The sequence below is a fragment of the Canis lupus genome, chromosome 17 (assembly GCF_011100685.1).
Source record: "Canis lupus familiaris isolate Mischka breed German Shepherd chromosome 17, alternate assembly UU_Cfam_GSD_1.0, whole genome shotgun sequence".
Classification (NCBI taxonomy): domain Eukaryota; kingdom Metazoa; phylum Chordata; class Mammalia; order Carnivora; family Canidae; genus Canis; species Canis lupus.
In genome coordinates this window covers 6497270-6524894 of record NC_049238.1, presented here as the reverse complement: position 1 = coordinate 6524894, position 27625 = coordinate 6497270, and the positions used below count along the sequence as shown (strand labels likewise).

Below are 27625 nucleotides of genomic sequence, written 5' to 3'. Positions count from 1 at the left end.
ATGCCAGGCAGCAAACCTTTCTTCTAAAGGGCCAAGCACTAAATATTTCAGGCTTTGTGGGTTATAAAATCTGTCGGGGTCACTCTACGCTGACGTCATGGCACAAGAGCAGCCATAGATAAAGCATAAACAAGTGAGTGGGGGCTATGTTCCCAAATGCTCTATTTATAGTCACTGGAACCCAAATTTTACATAATTTTCATGTGTCATGACATAGACTTTTTTTTCCCAACCATTTAAAATGATGAAAACCATCTCAGCTTGTGGGCCACACAGAAACAGGCTGACCAGGCTGCAGGAGTAGTTGGTGGACTCCTGCTCTAGGAGGACACATTTTGTAAAAACCCTGATTTCTACCCAGGATGAGAGTAGGGTGGGGGCTTCCTTTGCAAGGAGGCCACACCAGGGTATTCTTTTGAAACACAACTCCACCAGGCGGTGAGGACGCACAGGAACTAGGAGAAGCGCAGGCTCTGGCCACTTAGGGTGGCGGAGAGAGCGTCCCCCCGCTGCTGAACTTGGGGCCAGTGAGACGGCGTGTGTACTGCATAGACCAGGAAGGCAAGGCCATATGCGTTCCATTTTAGGAAGAGCTCTTACAAAGCAGCATGAAAAACGTTCTGAGAGCCTTCTGGTTAAAAAAGGCAGACTGGGGCAGCCCAGGTGGCTCAAGAGGTTTAGCGCCTCCTTCAGCCCAGGGTGTGATCCTGGAGACCTGGGATCAAGTCCTGTGTCAGGCTCCCTGCATGGAACCTGCTTCTCCCTCTGCCTGTGTCTCTGCCTCTCTCTCTCTGTGTCTCTCATGAATAAATAAATAAAATATTTTTTTAAAAAAAAAGGCAGACTGAAATCCATTTAATTCCACTTTCTCCAAAGGAGAAAGATGGGAAAAAAAACTCAAAGAGAACCTGAAGAGGAAACGCGATGGAAGCGGCCACTGGAAGGACGAATCCTAATCATGCTGGCTCACTGGCGGAGGAGGATCCCTTGTGCAGTGAAGGGCAGCCCTGAAGGACCCCCACCTGTGCTCTGAGCCCCTTGGAGTGGGGGTAAGGCAGGGCAATAAACACAGAGATTGGCCCAAAATCTGCTCAAGGAGCTACTGAATCCCTGGATTCCCAGCCCAACCCTGAGAAGCTAAGCAACTACCCTCCCTCAACCCACTGAAGACTAGAAGTTTCTATTACTGGAGAGGATAGAATAAAGGGTGTCTGGACGGGGGGGGGGGGGGCACACCTCCGTGGTTTTGGGGAGCATCTTTTAAAAAGGGAGGGGGACTAAGAGCACCTGGGTGGCTCAGCTGGTGAAGGCTCCAACTCTTATTTTCAACTCAAGTCATGATCTTAGGGTTGTGGGATTGAGCCCTGTGTTGGGCTCAGAACCTGCTTGAGATTCTCTCTCCCTCTGCCCCTCCTCTCCACCTCTCTAAAAATAAAGTGGGAGAACTAAATGAAGGCTTAACTTTATTTTTTAAAGATTTTATTTATTTATTAAAGAGAGAGCATGAGTGAGGAGGAGGGGCAGAAGGAGAGGCAGGGTCCTCTCTGAGCAGGGAGCCTGATGTGGGGCTTGATCCCAGGACCCTGAGATCATGACCTGAGCCAAAGGTAGAAGCTTCACCGACAGCCACCCAGGCACCTCCTTAACTTTATTTCTATATTCAACTCCTAGAAAACCTGCTCCCTTCAGGCAAGAGATGAAGACTGTTCTCTACAGAACCTGAGTTGCTCAAGAAAAAAGGCCCCAATTCAGGGTTCCCTAGTGAGACTCCCCAGGGAGATGCTCCACGGCCAAGCCCACATGGGCAGCTCTGCCAATGAGGGTACCATGCGTGATCAGTTTTAATGCCTCAGCTAAAGTGGCAGCTATTGGGCAGGGAGCACCATATTTACAGGAAAAAGCCTCTAATGTAACAGAAGTGAATACAAAGATAATGGACAAGGAAGAAACAAATTATTCTGAAAAGCAAAAGCTAACATAAAAACACCACCCCAAATCCATCACTCATAATCTGAGATGAGAGAAAATGATTCCATGAAACAAACAGGATACTGTTACCTTGAAAATTATGTGGTTACTGAAATGAAAAGCTCAGTAAAGGAACTGGAATATACAGTGAAGAAAATCTCCCAGAAGGCAGATTTGAAAAGGAAGTAAACAAGCAAGGAAGCAATGCAGAATGGAAGCTAGAAGGTGGCGGAGAGCCGCCTCTCGCTGAGCAGAGCTGCACTTCCAGCCCCGGCCTCCAGATGGAGCCCCGGGACTGGCTCTGGTCAAGGCCCCCCCCCCCCCCCCCCCCCCCCCAGCTGCTCCCTCAGGAAGGAACCCTGGGTTTGAGGGGGAACAGAGAAGGTGGTGTCAGAAGTAGAAGGAGGGTCCGGTCTCCCACTCGCCCCTAGGGGCTGCTGTACAAGCAAGAATGTGGGCACCCAACTTTGTGTAAGAAGTCAGCTGCCGTATGTTAAACCACAGAGATGGATTCAGGGGGAGGCTCTGAGGGCTGTCCTCTTACTGGAATAAAAAGAGAAAAGACAAGACCTGTACGAGAAAGGCCAAGGGAGTCTTCATCTGAATAACACGAATTATATTAAAAGCAAGAACAGAAAAAACAGAAATTAAAAAAAAAATCAACGAAACTTCTCAGAATTGAAGGTGTAATTTATATACTGAAAGGCTCCATCATCTATCTGGTGGCATGGATGAAAAAGGATCCGGCCCAGGGAGTCAGAGCCTCTGCGGGGACAGGAGGCCTGATGGGGTGTCCTAGGTGGGATAAGGCAGGCAGCAGGGGGAGGGGGCCTCCTTGTGGGACCCCGGATCTCAGTGGGGAGAGGAGGTGGCAGCAGAGATGGGGGATGAGAATGAACCTGTGGTGCTTTGCAAACACTGCTCCCAAATTCTTTCCCGAGATCTGGAGTTTGCAACCGCTCTGTGCTGTCGCACTGTCTCCACTTCAAACCCTGACTCTGGGCTCTGCCACTGTTTGAACAGTGATATGCAGAAGGAGTGATGACCTGCCATTCTCCAGGGCTAGACCTGTCTCTTGGGCATCGTTCCTGGGCCCAGCCACCGTGATTGCAGGAAGCCCTCACCACACAGAGAGGCCACGGACGTGTAAGCATTCCAGCCGACAGCCCCAGCTGACAGCCAGCATTGACCACCAGGTGCAAGGACTGGAGAGGGGACATGAGCCCTCAGCCAATGAGTCACTTTCTGAGTCCAACCATCCCCAACCTCAAGGGTCTTTCCAGGTAGGGCCCCAGATATTGTGGAGAAAAGACCATCTATCCTCACCACGCTGATGCAAATTCCTGACAAAGTCTGGGAGCATAATGAAACGGTTGTGTAGGCCAATAAGTCTTGGTGTGGTTTGTCACTACAACAACTGACATGGGGGACTGTGTGGACTAATGGACTCCAACACATAGATAGAAATATGGAGATAAATGTGTTTATAAATGTATGTATGCATGGATGTACATCTATGTATGTACCTGTGTGTATCCCGGGTCCTGACCACACAGAGGGCCTGCCTGGGAGCAGTGACACTCCAAGAGCAATGAGCACACAAAGCACTCAGATCTTGGCTTCTATGTATCACTGCCACTAAAGGAAACAAACCATTGTCCACTAGAAGGATCCAGTTTGAGACCATGAACTGGATCCCTCTCTGGTAAAGGATGTTATATGGACATCTATAAACCTTGAATGGGGTCCAAGCATTGGAACATTGTCTTTGTTAATTTTCTGACTGTGCTGTATTGTGTTTATGCAGGAGAACATCCTAGTTTGTAGGTATATGCCCCATACTGCAGAGGATGCACAGAAGCCAAATAACCTCATGAGTGACCAACAAATTGAACCTAGAGGCTTCACACCTTGAGGACCTTAATCCCAAATCTAAATTCATTATGTGGATAGAAGATGTACATTTATATGAAATCTTTACAGTTTAAATATTCTTGTGAAGTTATTTTTAAGACACTTGAACCTGGTGAATTAGTTAGGTGACACCTGAACTCAAATGTTGTAGTAGAAGCACCAGACATTTCAAATGTTTGCACCAAAATTTCAGCAGATGGGGCCATTGCCCCTTGGAAGTTCCTTGAATTCAAGAAGCAAGGATGGCAAGCTGGCCAGGCCCTGAGGGGGACGTGAAGACAGGTGGTTACCCGGGAGCAGGCCTCTTCTGGGGGAGGCGGCTGGGCGGCTGGGGCGGCAGGGGCGGGGGTGGGGCTTTGCTCAGTGAGATCCCAGGCTGGGCAGGCTTGCTCTGCTGGTTCAAGGCTTCTATCACACTGGGCGTTTTTGCTACTGGAGGGGGCGGTGTGGGAGCCAAGGGATCTGCAGAAAGAGAAAAGGAGAGGAATAGAGAGGGTCAGGCTTCATCACATCCCCAGCCTTCTCACCAGAGGCTCTTCTGGTAAGGGCTTCCTTTTCTTTTAAAATGGTGATTTCATTAGGGAAAAAAACCCCCCTTTCATGGCAGATTATTAGAAAACCGTATTGGCAGGGAGTTCTTCCAAGACTCAAGTTAGGATTAAAATGTTCCTATGAGCCTGTGAGTATCTGCCTCTGTGGGGAAGCCACCTCAAGACCCGGAGAGACAGAAGTAGGAGGCTGAGTCTGGGCCTGGGATCTTGCCCCCGTCCCACCCCTGGCAAGCAGGCCTTCCTGGGCTAATTCTCTCACTGCCTTAGCTGACCCATGGGCCCTGCCCATTCCACCAGGCTTCCAGCAGGTCAATCTGAGAAAGAACTAACCCTGTAAAGGCTCCATAGTCTATGAGAGGCCACAAGACGAAGAGGTTATTTATTCACAGACTTGGAGGCCGAGAAGTGATGTGCTTGCCCCCAAAGTTAGAGAGTTGGTAAGACAGGGAGCTGGGCCTGGAGTCCCTGGGCTCCTTTCTCTGTGGCCCCCTCTCCAGAAAACATTAGTGCTACTCCCAAATATCCAGTGTCCTCACCCGCCATCCTTGCTGAGGCAGCAATCGTGCTGAGGACAAGACGGGGACACCCAATGAGCCTTCCAGTGCCACCAGCTCTCACACACATGGCACTTACTGCAGCTGGGGCTGGGCCTCTTCTCAGGTTAAAAACCTCAGGGAGCAACCTGGGTACACCCCAGTGCTCCCAAAGCCAGCCCCGAGATGCTGGAGGTCCTCCCTCCTTTAGCCTGCAGCTTGGCACCCCACGGGTCCAGCAAAGGCATTCTTCTTCCCCTGCCCCTCCCCTAGGCCCCAGGCCTTTCACCCACATGTTGACACGGAAGAAACACGTACCAGATCATATCCACATGACTGTGCCCAAATATTGGGAACCATAGAATGGCCAGAGGAAATGATGCCCTGGGCTCGTGCATGAAAGGAAGCAATGTTGCTCAAGTGCTCGGGAAGACAGAGGAGAGTATGTGAGCCCCCTGGGGCAGGGTGCGGGACAGATAGGAGCTGCAGCTGGGGAGGGCGGCTGAGGGGGGCTGGGGAGGGCGGCTGCGGGGGGCTGGGGGGACACACAGTGCTGGGCTCCTGGCAGCGTCTGCCTGTGGGCAGGCGGCTTCGCAGCTCTCCCCGCGTGGCTGCCGAGAGCACCCCCCAGCCATCCAGATCCAAGAGCCCACTGGCAAGAAAGGAAAAAGGAGAAAACGTACTGGTAGATGTCACGCGGAGAGGGGGCAGCGGTGGATGGACAGCTGGCGGATCTGACGAAGATCGCTGCCTGCTTGCACCGTCCACACTTACAGAGTTTGTCTTCCACAGGGCGGTAGCGGAGGAGGCTGTCTGAACTGCACACGCACGCACATGCACACGCACGCACATGCACGCATGCACACGCACATGAATGCACGCACAAGCATAGAACAAAAACAGAAACAGAACACTGCATTATTGATCCTCTCTCAGAAAATGGTAAATATGACCCTTCTAGAACAGCATTAAGACCACAAAGAGAATCCTGATTTTTCTTTTTTTTAATTCTTGTCTCTGATAAGATAAAGATTTATCCACACCAATTACCAGCTGGTTTTCACAATCTCACTGCTTTTCTTTCTCAGATATAATATTGTTTGAAAAGGTTAACGAATAACCACAGGGACGGGTCCTGAGCACTGCACTCAGGCTGTAAAAGGTCTGCTTGTCTCTACCCGTTCATCAAGTCCTCCCATGGGTGTGTGAGGGTCACTGCCTGGCACAGGGGAGCACCTGTCCTCAGAGCACAAGGAGACAAGGTGCAGATTGGAGGCTCCCCACCTCCTGCAAACATTCCTGACTAAAAGTCAGCACACCTGACACCACGGAGGCTCAGGTGACGCACCAGGGAGGCAGCACTGCCTAGGTCACTGTCCCTCCTCTGCCCCCACAAAGCTCCGTGCATGGCGGGGCCAGGCCCAGGGAGGAGAGCGAGCATGCCAGCATGGGGCATCGCTGCTGCAGACGACGTTTGCCCTGGTGCCGACTCCCCTCCTGTTTGCTGTGTGGGGATGCCCTGCATGGGGATGCCCTGCTGGGCCAAGTGTGGACTAGACCCCGAATGAGGAGGCTCTCTGGGGACTACAGGGATGAAGGACAATCTATACCATCAAAGGATGGCATGAAACTAACCACACGGATAGTTAAAAAAAAAAAAAATCCCAAACCTTCTTATTCTAAGACTTTAGGAAAAAAAAAATTCTATTCCTTTCACATGACCAACAGAGCAAAACAAAATCTTTCCTCCCATGACACACAAGTCAGTAAAAGCCAAATCATTTTAGTTCTAGGCTTCCAAAATTAGTAGACACACACAGGATATAGGAAGAGGCTGGGGAGACAAGAGGCCCCACAAGAACCAGACTGTGGCTGCTGCCCTCGGCTGCCCTGGGCCACTCCCCGCCAGTGCAAGGAGGTGACAGGGAGAAAGGCAGCCGTGGGACCTGGCCTGCAGCTTCCCTCCTGCTCAGGAGTCACCCCATCAGGCCAGGTGTGGCCCTGCCTGGGGTGGGGGCATGCAGGGGCTGTGGGCCCCATGGGGGAGGTGAGGAGACTGTTTCTGGGGCCCGCCTGGGCAGCACCCACTCACCTCTTGGGAATTTACTCCTGGGGGTGTGACCTGGACAACAGACCTATCAGCCTTCTCTGGGCCTCCCTGAGCAATCTCCCTAGTGCTGGGGGCAGGGCCACCGCCCTCGCCCACATCCCCTCCCAGAGAGCAGCTACTGCACCACGGCAATCTGGGACTTATTTCTGGACCACCAGCAGCCCACAGCAGTCCCAGTGCCTAGACACCACACCCCACAAGGCTCTGTCCCTCCTTCTCACGGGAAGCCCTTGGGAGGCTGTGCCGGCCACGTGCTGGACCTGCCTTCAAGGAGCAGACTGGCTAGCTGGCCTTCAGTCCTGGGAAAATCACTTAACTTTTGGAGCCTCAGTTTCCATTTTCATAAAAATAAAAACCAGCATCTGCTGAGTCAAACTCATTCTGTTGTGACAGAGCAACTAAGGTAAGCTTAGCAAGCTCTGGCCCTGAAGGCCCTGGTTGGATATAGGGATTATTTTGTATCTTTACAATTAGGTTGAGTATTGTTTACCAAATTAGCATCTTTTTACCCTTCATTTCATGGGAATCACAGAGATTAAAAAAAAAAAATAACCATAGGCATCACAAGCTGGCTGAATGCAGGCTGGGCGAAAGGAAATAGCAAAGAATAAAGGCAGAGGGAGGGGCAGTGGCAGAAGCAGAGAGAAAAGGAAGGTCTGCAGGAAAATGTCTCACAGGACCAGTGTCATGAGCTGAGCCACCCACCTCAGACCTGCCCTGGTGGCGTCCCTGCACTCCCTGAGTGACACAGATGCCACACCTCTGCCCAGAATAAGGATCAAGCCAGATGTTCCACTACCATTCAGCATCCTAAGAATGATGAGCTCCTTTAGGATGCCAACAGCATAACTATAAGACCAAAAAAGCCCCAAATGTCATCTAGCAGGGGGCAAAGCAACTATAAGCTTCCCAAAGCAAAAACCAAACCATACTGTTCATGCACTGGCAGGAGCTACAGCAGTTTAGTACCTTTGGCAACATTCCGTGGGGGCAGCGGGGGGGCGCTGGCGGTGCTGGGGGCCGCAGGCTGGGTGGGTGGCGGGCTGCCACTGAGGATCGCTCCGTACGTCTCGTTCTGCAAGATGCTGGGCACAAAGCTCCTCTGCTTGTCCTTGGCCAGGCTGGCGGCATCTCTGGCCAAAGATGCGGCATTAGACTGCAGCTGGTTGGAGCCCAGCTGGTAGAAGCTGACGGGCCGGTCTTCTCGCCGACTGGGGCTGGGCTGCGGAGGGATGGCAGGCAGAGGTATGTGGCATGCACACACACACTGACCTCTTGGTCTCAGCGTTACTCTACTGGTGACCACCTCACATTCACTGCGGCTACTTGGGCACGGTGCCTTTTTTGGCTCTCAAATGTTACATGAGAACCACAAGATTTCAAAGTTAATCTCAGCATGTCTCTTATTGGAGATACACATGACCCCCAAAACCATGATTTATAATTTACAATTCTCTATTCTGTGAAGGATTTACAGCATTGGCCATTTCATCTTTACTAGCCAGAGTGATTTTAACCTAGATCTGTGTTTTCACTGGATTTCCCATTAGTAAACAAGCTCTCAATTGAACAACCAGCTGCAATCAATCCCCAACATCTAGGCGGCAAATTCAGGGGACTGATGTTTTTCTTCCCTTATGAACCGAATTCTTGAGATTCCCCTAACTCAAGAGTCAGCAAACCATGGCTCGTGGGCCGCCATCTTTTTTTATAAAGTTTTATTAGAATACCATCATACCCAATCATTTACATATCATCTATGGCTGCTTTTAGGCCACCCTGGCACATCTGAGTCGTTGGAGTAGAGATGGTGATTTCTTAGGCCAAGAGGCCTGAAATATTTATTATTTGGCCCTTTTGGTTTGCTGACCCTTGCTCCCCTGAAGGTCATGTGCATGATATCAGGGTAAATCAGACCTAATTCATTTCAAATATCAGCTTCATTATAAGAGCTATGATCCTGAGCAAATATCTTAACTTGCTGACCTTATTTCTCATCTGTTCAATGGGTAGAATTTTGCTTCTCTAGCACAGTGATTGGCAGATACAGTACTGGCTGTCACACCCCATGTCCCCTCACAGGACCACTCACCCAGTCAAGGCTCTGGCCAACCCAATGGCTCAAACTCAGCTCAGGTATGCAGAACTTGATGGCTAGTTCTCTTTGCGCATATTTTAAATTCAACAAAGCCCATGACTATATGAACGATACCCATCTCTGGTGGAAACAGGGAATGGATGAGGGTTAGCACTTGCTGTCACACTTTTACTTGGACTGTGTGACCTGCTAGGTCATGCTACACTAATGTGTATACCTGCCTTGGGGTCGATGTTTACAATACATTTTTAGGGTAAGTATAACATGAGTCATGAATCAGCTCTTCTCACTTGGACACTGTTTTATAGCTAACTCAGTGGAGAAGTTTCTTAGTCTAAGAAATTTTAAGTATGGATGTTGACTGCTCCACAAACAAGGATAGTCAAGGAGATATCGGAAATGCCACACACGTATATAATGAGACATCCTCAATGTGCATCAGGACACTCAAGTCCTACCGTAAAAACAAAACTTTACATGGCAGTATGGCAGTCCCCACTGGTTTCATAGCAGCCAGGAGTGTGGGTTCTGGAGTCAATCTGCTAGAGTCTGACTCAGCTCTAAGACCTGCGTGAAGGTGGTCACCTGCCAGCGGCACCCCCAAGACTCAGAAGCAAGTACCCTCAGTCTGGGCCTCAAGCTGGCCTCAGTCAACCTCTCTCGAAACTTCCCTGAGACATTTTCTTATCTGATAAAGGAAAAAGGTGGACCCAGAGCTCTAATGGTCATTTAATGATTCTAATTAAGGTTTTGAAGATCAACTAGGTGAACATGAACTATGATGCTGGGGACCCTCCAGCTCTTTATCACATCCACTGTGCGAGGGCTTCCCCTATATCTTTATCTCAGATCAAAAGGTGGGCAGCTGACAATGATGATACAAGGGACATTCCTTTAAATCAACACGTGTAGGAGCTGGAGACCAGTGACAGTTGGGGGAAGGGCAAAGACAAACACCTACTGAGATGGATGGAAGCAGAGTTAATTCTACTTCTTGAACAGAACCACTCTGTGCCCTGATTCTAATCCAGGATCCACAAGGCTCCGAGCAAAGCTCATCTCAATACTCCTGGCACCCCAAGGAATGGCACTGACCTGCAATTTCTCGTCCACATCGTCATCGCTCTCATCCAGGTCTTCGTGGAGCAGTCGCCACTCGTACTCGACATGGACATGAGAGTTGAACCTCCCAGATAAGGCCTGCGTCAGCTGAGGGAACGAAGGGCTGTCAGTGATGCTGCCTGTGAGGTGGGCTACCATGGGCGGTGGGGAGGGGCAGAGGCAGAGACCCTCCAGGGTGAGGCCCGCCCACAGAAATCCCTCTCCCAACTTCAGAGGACAATGCACGTGTCCACTAAATGCTGACCCAACCGAGCCTGGCCAGCATGATAGATCAAGCCCCACAGAAAAAGGATGTGAATTTTAGCAACTCTTTCAAGGAAGGTAGATACCAGCCTCCGTTTTATTTATTTTTTAATTTTATTTTTCTTTTTAAAGATTTTTATTTATTTATTCATGACAGAGCGAGAGAGGCAGAGACACAGGCAGAGGGAGAAGCAGGCTCCATGCAGGGAGCCCAATGCAGGACTCAATCCCAGGACTCCAGGATCACACCCTGGGCCGAAGGCAGGTGCTAAACCGCTGAGCCACCCAGGGATCCCCCCAGCTCCATTTTAGATACACAGGAGAGAAGGGAATTCATGAGATTCCGTGGGTGTCTTAGTGAGTTAGCCCTTAATTTCCTCCACAGCCAGAGAGGAGCTGGGTGACCTTGGGCAAATGACTGAACCCTTCTGTGCCTCCTTCCTCGTTGGTAAAACAGAAGAAACCATGTCATAAGGTGCCTCTCAAGTATTAGGAATAGTACCTCTTACTCTTCTCACCTTGGGTGGCATTTACTGTCTGTTCTGTTTATTGAGCACTTACTGATTTTCACAGAGGGCAATGCTGGCTCTCACAACCATATAAACTGGCAAAGCTGACTCCATCTTAACAACTAAGGAGACAGCTGGAGAGCTGGCACTGGCCTGACTTTCCCACGTCATGGTGGGGGAGCCCTACATTGCCTGACCCTGTGGGCTCTGTCCACTGGCCGTACTGCCTCTTCTTCTAGAACAGGACAGGAAAAGATGGTGCAGAACAATCCACAGGATTTGGGACTGGGAACAGAATAAGACACCAGCTTTGGATGCTGCTGCTGGAGGAAGAGCTAGCGGCTTACAGACTCCAGAAAAGAGCCAAAGCTGTGGTGGCCTCCACCTGCCCCAGATAATGCCACAGCTACCATCCACCTGTCTAACCATCAAGTACTGATGTGTGTTCAGGTGTCACTACAAAGGGGTGGTCATGTCCTCTCCAAAGACTCCCAGGACGCTTTCTCCTGGTTATCCCTCTAAGGTCCGTATGTGGGAAGACCCTCTGCACAGAGGACAGGGCCCCCCACCCTGGTCCAGGAAGGGTGCCTTGACTCCATCTATGCTAGATAGAGACTCACCAGCTCCTCGCAGTGCTCGTGCCTGAGGCGTTTGGCGATGTCCAGCGGTGTCTCTCCGGACTCATTAGCTAAAAGGCCGGGCAACAAAAGGAGACATTATGGCAAAAACAAGAAAAGGTCTGGTTGGCGAGGCAATTAAAAGAAGATATAGTGAAGCAGCAGCAAGTGAAACTGAGCATGGGGGCTGAACTGGTCTTACAATTGCACAGAACTACAGCAGTGTATGGCCGGTAAGACTTCAAAAGATAGGGTGAGCTAACCACGGATGCAGATACGAACTCCTGTCAGCCTGTAAATCTGAAAATGTGTGTTTTCTTCTAAATAAGCCTCCATCAATAAGGTTTGGTTATTAATTAAAAAAAAAAAAAGCAAGAAACTTGGCTCAAGCAGGTGTGTGCCTTCTCTTCTGTTTCCTGTTCATGGTTCTTCACAAACCTTCTTCATGATGTGATCACAGCTGCCTGCCCTCCGGCTGGCTGCCAGCACATCAAGGTCCCCTGGCAGAGAGAGGGATGAAGGCCCAGCAGATCAGGGTCCCTCGTGGAGGAGACCTGGTGCCAGGATGGGCGGTGAACAGTGAGTCCCCACCGCCCCATAAACCTTCCACTCAGAGTCAGGAAGGAGTTAAACCTGGTCCTGGGTGGTGGAGATCCTGAACAAGAGGGCAAGATGCCCCAAATCTTGTTCAAATTCACCTCGGCACGAGTGACATCTGCAGGGTCTGTGCTCTGCCTCTTGTAACCTCTAGGATGCCTGCCAATGATGGAAAGTCTATGCAGCAGATGGAGGGAGACCACAGCAGCCTTACAGAGCATGCAGGGGAGGCCCCCGCCTTTGGAGGGCAGGACTGCGGTCTCCTGAGATGACAGGAGCCCAGCACCTGGACTAGGAGCCAGGGGGGTGCCCACTCACCCGTCTCGATGGACGCCTTTCCCCGCAGGAGGAGCTTGAGGCACTCGGCGTTGTCCGTCAGACAGCAGTAGTGCAGGGCGGTGCTGCCCTTCCCCGTCTGTTTATCCAGGTTCCCACTGGCCAAGAAACGGGCAGGGCAAGAGAAGGAACAGTGAGTCATGGGCCAGCGGAGCAGCACTGCCCAGCGGGGGGGCCTGGGCACGTGAGCAGGAGGCATCCGGCCATCAAGTCACCGAAGGGCACTCCTCCCAGTCCCCCTCCTCTGTGGTAGGACATGGTGCCAGCCCTTCCATGTGGATGGAAGGCCAGGAGGAGGCCAGGAGGAGGCACCCATGTGGCTGCCGAGCGGGGGGCTGAGGGGGTGTGCATCTTGCCTCCCCCGGGCCTGCCCCGGACCACGGCATCCCTCCCACTTCCCCAGCAGTGCCCAGCTGCAGGGTCTGTCGGGGCCTCGAGACACCTGTGTGACCCGTCATCCTGTTCCCCAAAAGGACAGGGAGAGCTTTTTCTCATTATATCATTGGTACTCTTGCCAAGGAAGGGGAAGAGCCACCTCTCCCCAAGTCCAGAATGCGAAAACGCCTCTGAGGCTGTTGGCCCTGCGCCCCCCTGAGAACAGCCAGAGGGGAAGCTGTGAGATTTCAGAGTCATCTGACGTAAAACAAGACCGGGTTACCCCAAAAGACACTGGGCTCCTCAGACAAAGCCACTCAACCTGCTGCTAGAGGGAGCCCTGAGACATGGCTGAGCAGGAGGGGCACTTGGGGCCTTGTGGCCGCTGGAAGGACAGATGGAGGACAGCCACCAGGTGACACCTACTGCTTTCATCAGGACAGAACCTGTTACACTTTTGGGGTGAAAAGGAGCCTCATCTTCTGATCTCGGCCCTCTTCCTGCTGCCCTGCTTCCAATGCTGGAAGAAAAGGAAGCAGGATTTCCCTTCTCACGCAGCAAGAGTTTACGCGGAGGGAGGATGGCGTCACCGGGCTGTGTCGTCCACTGTCCATTGAGCCACTGTGATGCGCTGGGTGGGCATTCAGCCTCCTACAGTGGGCAGCTTCCACGGAGTCCAGCAAACTGCCAACCTGCCTCAAGCTCCCCTACCGCCGGCCATTTCGTCCTCCAGAAACAGCAGGGAAAGGCAGAAATGCAAAATAAGACCTTGCTTTTGCACTGTGGACATTTCCACTCCGTCTGGAGCACTCTCGGTGGCTTCTGAGAAGCAGCCCCCCTCCATACACCCCAAACCACCATCAGGGAGTCCACATACACTGTGATGGATCTTTGTGTTTGGCCTGCTGCTGCCAGGCAGGTGATGCACTGAGGGAGGTGGGTGGAATGTGCCCAACAACAGGGCTAAGGAGCCGGGGTAAGCGGCATGCACACACTCCTTAAAGGCAACTTCTAATTAAAAAATAGAAACAGCTTCTTGAACCAAAGCAAATGCCCACAACCCACCCAGTGTTGCAGTTTACAATCTCAGCATAGGCAGGTGGCTCATGTGTGGATTTGTGCGTCCCCTTCTCCTCTCCCCACTGCTCAGGGCACCCTGCCTGGCTCTTGTGAGGCACTTGATGGACAAACACGGGGATGGCTCTGTCCACACGGGGTGGTAATGGGGTCCAGACAGTCTGCCCTCCGGGACCCAGAATTCAGCAGATGTTTCGCCCAGATATCCCCTGAGTCCCAGATACTAGAAGATTTCTTGCAGAAACCAAGAAAGGTCTCTGTCCTCACACTCTCAGGCTTTTTGGGGGCTCCCACTCATGGTAGCTCTCTTCCTGCCCCCCAGTTCATGCTCAGGCCTGGGAAAATCCCAGCATGTTGGCCATGTAACGAAGCAGGAACCTGATCCTTCCTTGGAAATACCAAGAAACAAAATCAAACGCCTCCCCTAATTTTAGAACACCCACCTGTTCTGGACTAAAAAGTCAACGATGTGGAGAGAAGTCCGGTCCACCGATCTGACCGCCAGATGGAGGGCGGTTTCATCTGGCTCCTGAAGACGAAACAGAAACATTCCAGAATTCCAAGGGGAGCATTCAGTTTTGTGTCCAGTGTGAGTGAAATCACGTCTGTCTCTTCCAAAGCCTTTTATTCTTTCTCTCAAACCCTTAATCTCTCAGACACTTGGCCCCTTTAATCTCCATGGCAAACTCTGCCCTGGGGAACCTGCAATGTCCAGACTGGTCCTCCTTCTGCCACAGGAAGTAATGAGAAATTCAGGGGTTTCATCTCAGAGTCCCCTCAATCTCCGTGTCCTACCCCTGAACCAATAGCACAGGTGTCACCTCTCCATTCAAAGAAACCAGGAAGATTCCCCAGGCCTCCTATACCCAGTCTCTTCTGCCCGTGTTCACGATTCTCACTCTACACTTACAGAGAGGGCTCAGGGGATTCCTGACCCCACTGCCTTTCCTGAAAGTGAGCTCTGGCAGGTGGGGAAGGATAGACCTGATGAGGGCTGTCTCATCAGGCAGGTATGTGGGCAAGAGGCAAAGGAAATACTCATGCAACAGGGAACATGGAGCAAGGAGGAAGGTGCCCCCAATCCACCTGTCTGGCCTGCGCTGCCAGCTAGGGCCACTCCCCCATCCCCTGCTGCGGCAAGGCTCCGAGCTGAGTGTGCTCTGCCCTGGACCACTGGGCCTGACATCTCTCTCTCTTAAACACTGAATATCAGGCTCCACATAACACACGGTAAGAGGTAACAGCCCAGCACCCTGCACCTTCCCTATGACAGTAAGGAGGTTTCCAGCCAATGAGTGTGTGTCTACAAGGTCACCCATGGAAGAGAACTAGGATACACGCCAGCCTGTGACACTGGTAATCCATCCTAAAGGTAAGATCCCACCCCACCTCGAGGCCGTAATTACCCTCTCAACAAGGTTTTCCTGGAAGACTGGGGGATGTCCCTCCCACTCCACTTCCCCCAGGGAGGAGGGCGCAGGGAGGGAGCAGGCTGTGGAGCTCTCCTTCCTAGGGTAGCCTCAGCAGCTGCTGCTGCTGCTGCGAGTCTGGCTGCCAGCTGCCCATGTGCCCAGGAGGCACCAACGCTCCCTGCTCATCAGGGACAGGACTGCTGCTAGGTTGCTCGGGTCCCTGAGAAGATGCCCCCTTCCCCTAGGGACTGGACTTTCCTCCCAGGGCTGACATTATATTTTTGTTTAAGAATAAACCACCAATTTCTAAAATTCAGTGCTATCTTCTTCCAGAGACTTACGCCTTTGTCAGCATTGCTGCCACTCCTCATCCTCCCCCGCCCTCTCCCCCATCTTTTTCTAAAAGTAGCAGGCCACACTCTTACATGTCCATTGGCCAGTGGGATTTTTTCTGTAAGATCCACACCGTCAGCATACGCCTGGAGTAAACCAAAAATATCTCTTGTTTTGACGGCCTCACAAAGGCTGTGAAGTTTTGCTGCATTGTCCGCGTGCCTCTTCCTCGCGTATTTCCTCTCAATGTACTTGGCAGTAATGTAGTCCTTTCTGGCATTCCTGAAATCAAGCATAATTGCCTTGTAAACGATTAAGGGCCTCTATTCAAACATATCTAACTTTCCATCATCTGTTAACAATTTAAAGAAACCCAGCATATGCCCTCCTTGCAGGAAGTGCTGGCGTATAGGAAGCAAGCCACCGTGTGACCACAGCAGTGCCTACATCCAGTGACACCTGGAGCCCCCCTCTTAAGAAGCGTTGACACTTTCCAGTTTCCATCACAAGAGGCCTCTTGGCTCTGGTGCAGGGTGCCTGGGTCTTACTCAGGGGCCAATGGTAGGCAGCCAGGCTAGGCAGAGGGGGAGGCCCTCCTCAGAGGTGAAGACTGTAGCCTCTCAATTGTGGGCACCGTGCCTGGCAGGAAAGAAACACACCACATGTCTGATGCACCAGAGCAAACTATCGGCTCTGTGGTGTATAGTCTGGCCTCCCCACGGCACTGTGTTCAGACCCTACCTTCCCACCCAGCAAGGAATGGCTGTGCCTCCCGAAAGCCCAAAGAAGCAAGGGTTCAACTTCCACCGCCACCACACTGATAGTGTGTCCTGGGACAAGAATTTCATCTCTTGAGGCCTGAAGGTAGGTTTGTGCCGACCATGTACCATGTACCCTCATGAAACTGTGAGAAGTACGTGAACTGACATTTGCCGGGCCCTGGAACTAACTGATGAACTTAAAATGTAGAGAGCAAGAAAAACGGTAGCAGCTGGTCAGAGGATTCTCAGCATCTTACTCCAATGACCTTAACAAATAACAGCAGAGCAATAAAAGACGCAGACGGGATTTCCGAGAGGCACAGGGAATGCTAAGGTCCCTGTGGCTACCCGGTGAGAAGTGACGGGGAGCAGCCCAGAAACCCATCAGCTGAGGAATGGATAAACAAAATGCTCTCTCCACATAATGGAGAACTCGTCAGCCATAGAAGGAATGAAGTACTGACACAAGCTGCCACATGGACGAGCCCTGAAAACGTTACACAAAGTCAAAGAAGCCACCCAGATACACAAGGCCACACAGTATGATCCCGCTTACATGGAATGCCTGGAAGGGTTAAATCTGTGGAGATAGAAGGTAGGTTAGCAGGGCTGGGGGAGAAGGGGGTGCTGGTTAACAGGTGCGGGGTTTTGTTTCGGGGGGATGAACATGTTCTACAATTGCAGTGATGCGACTTCTGGATAGCTCAGTTGGTGAAGCATCTGAGCTTGGGTCATGCTCAGAGGGTCCTGGGATGGAGCCCCACACTGGGCTCCCTGCTCAGCGGGGAATATGCTTCTCCCCCTGTCTCTCCCCAATACTCATGTGCATGCGCTCTCTCTCTTTCCCTTTCTCAAATAAAATTTTTAAGTAAAATAAAATTGTGGTGATGGATGCACACTCTGTGAACATGAATACTGAATTTACATTTAAATGGGTGAACTGTATATGAATTATACTTCATTAAATCTGTTAAAAAAGAAAAAGCATGTCAGAGAAAACTAAATTCCACCAATAACACAAAAACTTAACTTTAGCCAGTAGATGAACAGAGACATAGGGAGAATGGCACTGACAAGATTGATGCCCTTGGTTCTTTCCTGGAAACTATTTTCTGGAAAGTGTGAAGTACCTTGAAATTTCAAAAAGTTGGGGTGGGGGGTGCAGGGGGAAGGAAAAGCCAGGGCCTGGTGGTTGGCTCTGAGAGATGGCACGGCCCAGGGTCTCGGTCAGATGGCTGCTCACACTGGCTCCGCTGCTCCCTGTTGAGGGCACTGCAGACAAGCCCTTCCCGTGACAACACCTGCTCACTGGGCTGTTGCAGGTGACACGAGATAGCACACTTAGAGCATTCTAGAAACACCAGCATGGAATGAAGGGGCTTATGGTGCCAAGTGAAACCTGCTCAGCTCTTCTCAGCTTAGGCACTGCTCCTTCCCATCCTGCCACCAGGGCTGTGCCAACCGCATCTGCTATCAGCACCAGTCACGAGTCCCTCAGGTCAACACCCCGGGGCCCGTGCTGCAGCACACCAGGGCTGGAGTGGGCAGGTCAACTCCACCCCGGGGCCCGTGCTGCAGCACACCAGGGCTGGAGTGGGCAGGTCAACTCCACCCCGGGGCCCGTGCTGCAGCACACCAGGGCTGGAGTGGGCAGGTCAACTCCAGGCTCTGAGAAGGTGGCAGGGGCTTCACTCCCCACTGTTGATGACCTAAGACACCCACCACCTGGGTGTTTAGAAAATGCAGAAAGCATGAACTGTGCTAACCAACTTTATATGTGTCACCTCACAAAGGTGCATTGCCCGTGGGCTTACAGGTCCAGTGAGACGTGCAGTCTCATTTGGTCCTGACAACAAGGCTATGAGCTTTGTCTCCACCTTACAGAAAAATAAACTGAAGCTTATTAAGGGGACATAAAGGAAACCTGGTGACTCAGTCAGTGAAGCATCTGCCTCTGGCTTAGGTCATGATCTCAGGGTCCTGGGATCGAGCCTCCCATCAGGCTCCATGCTCAGCAGGGAATCTGCTTCTCCCTCTCCATCTGCCCTTCCCCCTGCTCCTTTTCTCTCTCTTCTCTCTCTCTCTCTCTCCCTCTCTCAAATAAATAAAACCTTAAAAAAAAGGTGTGGGGGACCTAACAGCTGGCAAGCTCCCTGAGGAGGTCTCCTGGCACAGCCTGGCACACAGGGAACTGCTCAGGGACTCTCTGGGCTTGATGACAGGCCAATCTGACAATGATTCAAATCCTACAGATCTCTTATTATGAGTGGTTGGACTAGATGGCTGTCAAGTTTTAGGGAGTTTCAATAATCCTTGTGGGATGGACAATCACCACTGTGATCTCCCCTGCCTCCTTTGGATGGAGCTGAAGAGATACTGGACCCTTCACTTATTTTTTAATGTATTATTCATCTGCCCAGGGCTCTGCATCCCCAGAAGGTCATTCCTACACAAGTACGGGAACGCACCTGCTCTATGCACCACCACGCTCTATGGTGCTGTGAAGGAAGTTCACCCTGCCAGTGCAATCCCCTCCACACCTTTTTTTTTTTTTTTATTTTTTTTTTTGGAAAGGCTTAGACTTTTGGAGAAAAGCAGTGAACTTAAAATAACAACACACTTGGCATATGTTCAAGAGAGGTTTCTTGTACTTGTGAAGGATGGGCCTGTGTAAGGGTTCCTCACAGAGGAGGAACGGTGCTGCCTCCACAAGCAGACATTCATCAGCGGGCTTCCTCTTTTCACCTATTTCTATCTCTCCATAGCGCCACCCAACCCAAATCCAAAATCTGGGGATTCACAGGCCACTAGAGGGGTCTTTGGCTTCCCTTTCAGCAGATTTATCTGCAGATGGTATGTTCTTCTGAGATGAAGACAGAAACAGTACACTCCTTTTCATTTGCAAGTAAAATACTGGCTTATATAATAAGTTGCCACTGAGCTGAGACTTTATCTTTGACTCCTTGATTCATTAAATATGTATTGAACCACCACAAGCAACATGATGTGGCGGGAAATACAAAAATTAGAAAGATACAATTTATTAAAGAAATATGTGTCAATACTTTATAAAGTGGGATGAGAGGTTTTTTTTTTTTTTTTTTTAGATTTATTTGATGGGGGGTTATGGGGAGAGAGCACATGCAGGAGTGCAAGAGCTGGGCAGGGAGGGGCAGAGGGAAAGGAAGAGGGAGAAGCTGACTCCCCACTGAGCAGGGAGCCCCATGATGAAAGGTTTTAAAACTGAGCCCAATGCTACAGAAGCACAGAGCCCAGCAGTTAATTTCACCTGAGCAGGTATGAAAGTAGGTGGCATCTTGCTATCACACTGGCCCTCATTCTGGGGGGAAAGAGAGAGAGAGCTAAACTTCCTTTTGATTTGTGCCAAGGTTGGGGGGGGGTGGTCTCAATGTAGACAGAACATTTATATTGAAGGATTCAAAGCAGACAGTGATCATTTTTTAAGAATCATCTGGCCCTAGAATAAACAAATTCCTTACTTTTATAAAGCACCCCTGGTATTGGATGAAATTATCATATGCTTTGTTCAAAATTGATCATTATTCTAGCATTTCAGGACACTGGTACCTTCTTTTTAAGCATAGGTATCAATTAGACTGTAAATAAATATGCTGGACTATGAAATTTCCTTTACTAAACAGGATCATCTAGCTATCCTAGGAAGAGCTGGCTCACTTCTGGGTAACTCTATTGAAAACCTAAATTGAGAGGACGCTAATTTTGAGGGGTATGTGGGATCGCTGTGTAGCACTTACGTTGCCTCTACTGCCCACACCCATGGTGAACAGAGCTGCCAACACCACCTAAGTATGTGTCACCTCACCATCCCACTGATAATCATCCCAATGGCGTTGTGAGCAGGGAAGTGTGATCTCCTGCTTATATCAGAGGAGAAGGCTCAGAGAAGCCAGCAAGCCTGCCCAGGTCCCACCACTGGGCTAGGGCTGGATTTCTACATCTCATACTGTCTCTTTCCAGGTCTGGGTAAGAATACAGATTTGGAACTCAGGTCTTTATCCAGAAAGGACAATAACTTAGGCTCACACCTGGTATCCAATCTCATGGAAATGTTACATCACAAACATTCGCTCTAGGAGTCCAACATGAATCAGCTCTAATTCAACACCAACCAAATGGTCATCTCAGATATCTGATACATGACAGGGTGTATAATGGCCACAGGCTGTGTTCATGCCCTTAGATGTCTAGGCTATCTTACTGCATTAAGTTACCCATCCCAATGCAGAAGAACACAGATCCTATGATCCCAGCTTCCCAAAGGCACGTCCCAACAAATTGGTTACAAACACTGAAGTCCTCAGCTTTTGCTATGAGCCTGTGTGCTGCCTATTTGGGAAAGCTCTCTCCAAGCACAGTGCACTGTTCCTCACCCAATGTCCTTTAGGAGGACCTGTGCCATCCATTCCCTCTCAAGCTACTCCAAGGGCAATGCTGTCTCTGTAAATGGTTTTTCTACTCTCTTTTTTCACATTTTCCTCATTTCTTCCTCTCCTGCTGGAAACACTTGGATCCAGACTCACCACTTCAACGCAGATGCTGTGTCTCTACTGAACTGCAGACACCCCCCTTCCTTCCATGTGCTTCACTCTGCCTCAAAACATAGCAGTAACCACCCCCAACCGTTTGGAGCAGACAGGCCATCCACTGCCCTGACCTGCTATTCTCCCATCCATCTTTCACTCTCAGTGACCAGTGTGATCTCGGTGATTATGCTCTGTTTAGGAAGACTGGCAGGAAAATATCCTGTTATGAGGTCTGCTCATGGGGCCAGTGGGATGCATGATGAGGCACAAAACCTCCTCCATCAGGTTTTGTGTCAACAGTAAAACAAAAACAAAAAATTTTTGTTGAAGAAACCATACTCCACATTTGAAAGTACCCTGAGAAAGAAAAGGATACATACTCGTGTATCTATGACAACTGACCCTCCCAGTGGCTGAGCAGTTATGCAGAGGAAATGGGCAGAAAGAACTCCCCTGAGGCAGAAGGCGAGGGGGCACCCACACACCGCCAGCAAGGGTGACAACTCGCCATTCCTCCTTCGTAGACACAGAGCATCAGCCAACACTGTCTTCCTGTGGTTTCTTTCTAAGAAAACAAGCCACACCAAATTTTCATTTGGATATCCAAAAAGGTGACTTACCAAAAAAACCCAGGCTGATTTATTCCCTAAAGAAGCAACTACTGAGATACCCCAAGCTTGTTTTTCTCCTGTGTCTCGGGGCTTGGGTACAAGGCCAATCTTTGCTCAGAAAATGGAACAGCCAGTTCCATACTTACATGTCGCTGCCCGGGTTGGGTTTGACGGAGTCCTCAGCTGGAAGGCAATACTCCATAATCTCATTAAAGCCTGCATTCCCAATATTCTTGGCAAGCTGCAAAAACAGAAGTCTATTTCAGGGTACTCAATTATTAATCCATTCCACTGTTACACACTACTCATTCACTGATGATTTATTTAATAGCCACTAAGAAATAGAGCAATAAAGTGGCTTGCCTTTAATAAAGATGTACAAACCCCAAAGGTACCCATAAACTTGAGGTAAGAAGCAGCACATCTATCACAGACAAATGTTCTCATAAAATGTCCCCTGGATAGAGCACCCAGATGGACAGGAAGAAGTAGTAACTTGGTCCAAGGAGAGTGTCCATCCTTACCCACCCCCCAAAAAACTCATGCTCCAGTTGAAATGGCTCAAACAAAATCTATTTACACCAGTGAGGAGGTGTCTCTGATAGAGTCAAGAGGGTACTGGGCCAGGAAGCTAAGACTTGGGTTCAAATTATGGTTTAACTCCCTGATTTTGTGACCACACACAAGTCAGTTTACCTGGGTTTCAATTTTTCATTGGTAAAATGGGGATGATACCTGACTTGTTGGGTTGTAATAATAATAATAATAATAATAATAATAATAATAAAAAATTTGGACAATTTAGGTGAACGCATTCTATACAATGAAACACTAAAAATGTATTTGTTCCAAATGTAAGTAAGGTCCTCCCTTCAACAATTCACTTTCTTATTTGTTAAAAATTAAATGAACACATCTTAGTTAACGCTGATTGAATACTAGGCACTACACTTGGTGCAGCAGGCAGGAGGACAGGCGTCAGTTTGTCTTAGTCTAGCTACCCTGACAATATGGCAACCGGCAGTCTCTTGAATGGATCACAAACTCCTACTAGTGACCAGGAGCTCCTTGAAAGCAGGGGTTTAATCATCTTATTCCAGCTCCCAGTCCAGCACCTGACAGGGATTAGCTTCTTCAGTGTTTAATGAAATAAATCTGGTGGAGGGGGGCACCTCACACAGACAGGGCTTTGGAGAGAAGAGACATTTTAACTTCATGTTGAAAATGGCAGAGTGGAGAGCAGGGGGCCTCTGCTGTTTCTACTCTCGATGAATGATGTGGACACAGGGCCACCGGGAGGACGTCCTGGGAGATACGGATGCTGCTTGTGCAGCCCCTTTTCTCCCCAGAGGGAGCTATCTGAAGAAACAGTCAAAGGGATCTGAGTTAAGGTGAGGTCGAACTTTCTGGTGGCAAATAACATCAAACAGTGAAATGGGATTGTGAGGGATGCAGAAGGGGACACGTGTCAGCTTATTAACTGTATGATGAGGCTTCCTAATTTTGTTGTCCTTAGTTAAATGAACAGAGCATCTCAGAAGGCCCAAAGCACCAAGCACTAACCAACCCCACTTGGGCCCCCATCCTGGCCTGATGGCCTCAGGCCACTGTCAGGTGACAAAACCCCAGGGCCTCACTGCGGTTTCCCCAAGAATAAGGCTGATGGTCAACCATGTCGGGTGACAGATCTAGAGCTGAACCTTGGTATCAGATCTGTTTAGAGCCAGGCATGCTCTAATGATGCCATCTTTCAATATAATGTGGACACCGTCCCCTAGCCAAGCACAGCCGTTTTCAGAGGGTAAGTAACAGAACAAGCCACAGCACCCCTCTGTGAGTGAGGGGCCCACATGCCTCTGAGTCTGTGGTACGCAGATGGGAGGGGGGCGTGAGGAGGAGACTTCCCCAGGAATCGGAAAGCTGCTTCCCTTCTGCTTGGACTTGGCTGGTTTACCAGAGGACAGCTGGTCCAGGGAGCCACCACATCCGTGCGTCACACTTATCCAATGCAGAGAAATGTGCCGCCTGACAGTTTTGCCAAGTTCCAGTGAATATTTCAGCCTGCAGAGAACTTCTTTAGAATCATCAACAAAAGCAAAGCATTTGCAGATGGAGGCTGCAGGGTCATGTTAAGAAAACGTGGGTCCCATGCAGGCCAAGTGGGCAGGAGCCAAGGAAGCAGGATGGCTGGTGTTAAGCAGGCCCCAACACACACGTCCTCCATTCCCAGAGGACTTTGAGGGCTGTGCTGAAGCAGACATGGGGCCAGATCAGATCTAGGAGCGTCTGGGGCATTTTAAGTGCTATATCACTCAGCAAAGCCAATGCCAGCCCTGGGTCAGTGTGCAAATGCACAGTGAGTTCTCAGGAGTGCTAGGCGCTGAGCATGAGACAGGACCCTGCTTAGAGAGAGAGCTCAGTCTAACGAGAGGGACATGAATAAAAAGAGATGCATGGTGATGAGGGCTGGGAAAGGAGCCTGTACTGGGCACTACAAGTATGGACACGGCAGGTGTACACCAGCAGGGCAACTGCTTGGCCAAGATGCCCACTTTATCTCACCTGCCTTACATGGAAGCCTGTGTGTCTCTCTCTCTCACTGTATGGAAGCACCTGAGCACAAGGACCAGGAGTCCCACATTTCTGGAGATCTGTAGCACCTACCTGTGCAGGGTCCACAGAATCACCGAGAGGGCTTGAGTTTTACTCAGAAATTGTTTTAGAGTCTGGGGTGAGGATGGGGAAATCTCCTGCCCGTCTTCATGTTTCCAGGTGGAGGCATATCTACTATTGTGACATTCTTCTCTGTTTCTGCACCACCCCCCCAAGGGGAGGAGTGGGCAAATGAGAGAAAGAACTTCTCTGAGACAGGGTCTCAGCCCCACTGTACCTATAGGATGCCATCCTAGGGGCGATGGGCTCCTCCTGCCCGAGCCTGAGACTTTACCAAACTTGGGAACCTTGTCAACTAATCTGGCTTTTCTCAATAACAAAGCAGATTTTTGATCTCTCAACTGGTTCCATATCCATGCAGGGAAATGGAATGTTATTTACTGGGCCACTCACATCCCAGAAGGGTGGAAGGCTAGAGAGCATGACAATGTACAAATGGGTTAAGGCCCAGGGAAGGGAAGGCACTGGACCCCAGCAGGCCAAGCTAAGAATGCAGTGAGCTCTAAATTTTTACCTCCAAAAGAGGGAGCACAAAAAAAAAAAAAAAAAAAAAAACCTCTGGGGAACACGGAGATTGTATTTTCATTAAAAAAAAATTATATTTTCATCCAAGGCTTTAAACATTCTATTTTGACATATTTTACAAAGTATATAATATACTTCTCAGTAATACTGCTGTAGTTAGAAATTGTTTTATATATACGTATGTTTTGGTGTTCAACTTTTTTTTGGTGTTTACTTTTTTTTAAGTAATCTTTATAACACCGGGCTCAAACTCAAGACCCCGAGATCAAGAGTGGTAAACTCTTCCAATGGAGTCAGCTAGCTGCCCCTCAATCTCTTTCTGATAGAGTTTGTGGCTGAGAAAAAAGTTTGAGATGTAATTTATAGAACAGAACACAGGCTCTGGGGTATGATGGTCCAGAGTGTAATTCCTGGCTTCACCGCTCCAGCCCCTTTTTATAAAACAGTGTTCTTGCTTAGGTTAGATACAGAGCACCTAGGACAAGGCCTGAGTGTAACAGGTGCTCACTAAGCGGTGGCTGGTACCACACCTCTTGCTGCCTTCAGCTTCCTAGGAGTGGCTTTAACTTAATCCCATGTGAAACAGCGCTTCCAGCTGTAAGGAAGCTCTCGTCTCTGCAGGCCTCCATCACTGGGCTCTCCTTCAGACCTGGCCATCAGCCAACCTGCTCTATGCTGGACAGCTTGTTAGCTTATTAACAATGTCTCGAGAGGAGAGGCAGGACAAAGCTAGGTAACACAGGCCAGAGCCAGCAGTATGTGCACTTAAGGTGCGTGACCCTGCGCTTCAATTTGATGGAAAAGATTTTTAAATTACTGACTCAACATCAAGTTCATAATTCCAAATTTCCCTTTATTAATTTCATGCCAAATGGTGGTGTCAAATTGATCATAGGCTACAGGGACCCTAGTACCACTGGTGCTGTTTTACATGTGAACTAAAATCAATGCTGAAATGATGATCTATGTTAGGGAGGAAACTTATCTTTCTAAAATCTTTGTTCAGGACGATTTCTGAAAGCAGGTTTGCTTTAAAATCTAAAGATATCTAGCAGTACGTGCTAGAGTACCAGTTCAAAGGGCATGACTTCTCTTCATGTACCTGGTTTCTTTCTGCTGAATGAGACATGATTTCTAAAAGCAGGTGGAGGGAAGAAAAGATGACTGCTACCCGGCCACCTTCATGGATGCCGCTGAAACCCATTCAGTTAATAAAAATATTAGAAATCAAACATGCTTTGAAACCAAAATAAGAAAGGAAATAGTGAAACTGCTACCATGGCATACCATCCAAGAGAACTGTGTGCAAACCTGAGACCAGAAAATAATTTACAAGCTTAAGCAAAAAGCTTTTTATCACGAAGAAGGAGGCCATATGGGAGGACAGGAGTGACATTCTATGTGACGAGCGTCTGTCTGTTTAGAAGCACCATGCCAGCCAAGAATGAAAATCCCTGCTTGTCACAGCATACCATCCTGAGATCTGATTTTCCTCAAGGACAGAGAATGTCTGAGCCCATAAAGTAATTTGGCCCAGGCTGCTCCCATAGAGACACTCAAGGTTACTTTCCAGTTCACCCTCTTAACAGGGTGTGGAGAAGTTTCCTCAACATCTGCTGTGCAAGAACACATACCATCGGGAACGACTCAACCAAACAGCTTGACGTCACTGCTCTGCGCATCCTACAGGTTCATTCGTGCAGCAGACGAGCACACTGGAATCTTCCTGCGGATTCACACACACACACACTAGGACACGGGGATTATTCTTCCAAAAGGATTTAAGGTCATCTTGGAGTAGGGAATAAGGAGAGCTAATCCTTTACAGTTCTTACTATGTTCCAGACATAATTCTAGACACACACAGAGAGACATCTATGTGTCAAGGCTTCAGGAGAGCCTCTAATTCAAGCATCCAACAGTCTAAGCAGAACAAAAGAACTAGGATGCCTTAAAAAGGCTTGAACTCATAGGGATGCCTGGGTGGCTCAGTCTTGGTTAAAAGTCTGATTCTTGATTTTGGCTCAGGCTATGATCTTGGGGTCATGAGACTGAGCCCTGCCTTTGGCTCTACACTCAGTGCAGTCTGGCCGTCTCTCTCCCTCTGTTCCTGCCCTCACTCGTGTGTGTGCACACTCATTCTCTCTCAAGTAAATAAATAAATAAAGGAGTGTTTGGGTGGTTCAGTCCATTGAGTATCCAACTCTTGATTTTGGCTCAGGTTGTGATGTCAGGGTTGTGATGTCAGGGCCTGGGATCGTACCCATGTTGGGCTCCAGGCTGTGCATGGAGTCTGCTTGAGATTCTCTCTCTCTCCCTGCCCCCTTCCCCGCTTAAGCTCAAATAAACTTTAAAAAATACATAAATCTTTTTTAAAAAGGGTTGAAAAAATAAAAATAAAAAAAAAATAAAAAGGGTTGAACTCATGTTTTACAAATGAATCCTAACCCCTGACACACACTGTCCACGTAGTGCTTGACTGAACAGCTGAGCAGTGAGGGTTCTGGACAGGATGTCAGGCCGTCATCCTGGCACCCAGTGGGTGGGGGTGGGGAGATGCCCACCGTCCATGAGCATGAACCACATGACCACACAGGCAGGGTTGAGGGGGAGGCAGGGGATGGGAGTGAACCTCACAAGATCTGGGGCCCTTTTCCCCTCTATTTTTCTGTAACCACTGAGGAAGAGACAGACA

The 27625-nt window shown here is 49.5% G+C and overlaps 1 protein-coding gene across 10 annotated transcripts in view; it reads right to left on the bottom strand.

Moving 5' to 3' along the window:
* Nucleotides 1-27625, bottom strand: part of ASAP2 (ArfGAP with SH3 domain, ankyrin repeat and PH domain 2) — a 173440-nt gene that overhangs the window by 5800 nt on the left and 140015 nt on the right. For 5 of the 10 annotated variants that reach the window (XM_038560732.1, XM_038560734.1, XM_038560736.1 and 2 more), the window contains 9 exons: nucleotides 21879-21973; nucleotides 15888-16077; nucleotides 14494-14579; nucleotides 12581-12696; nucleotides 11669-11736; nucleotides 10270-10383; nucleotides 8046-8298; nucleotides 5650-5784; nucleotides 4173-4344 (listed from right to left, as the gene is read on the bottom strand). In XM_038560732.1, the coding sequence (XP_038416660.1) occupies nucleotides 4173-4344; nucleotides 5650-5784; nucleotides 8046-8298; nucleotides 10270-10383; nucleotides 11669-11736; nucleotides 12581-12696; nucleotides 14494-14579; nucleotides 15888-16077; nucleotides 21879-21973 (1229 nt within the window). The remainder of the gene's footprint in view (nucleotides 1-4172; nucleotides 4345-5649; nucleotides 5785-8045; nucleotides 8299-10269; nucleotides 10384-11668; nucleotides 11737-12580; nucleotides 12697-14493; nucleotides 14580-15887; nucleotides 16078-21878; nucleotides 21974-27625) is intronic. The other 5 variants (XM_038560737.1, XM_038560740.1, XM_038560738.1 and 2 more) reach the window with 2 other exon arrangements.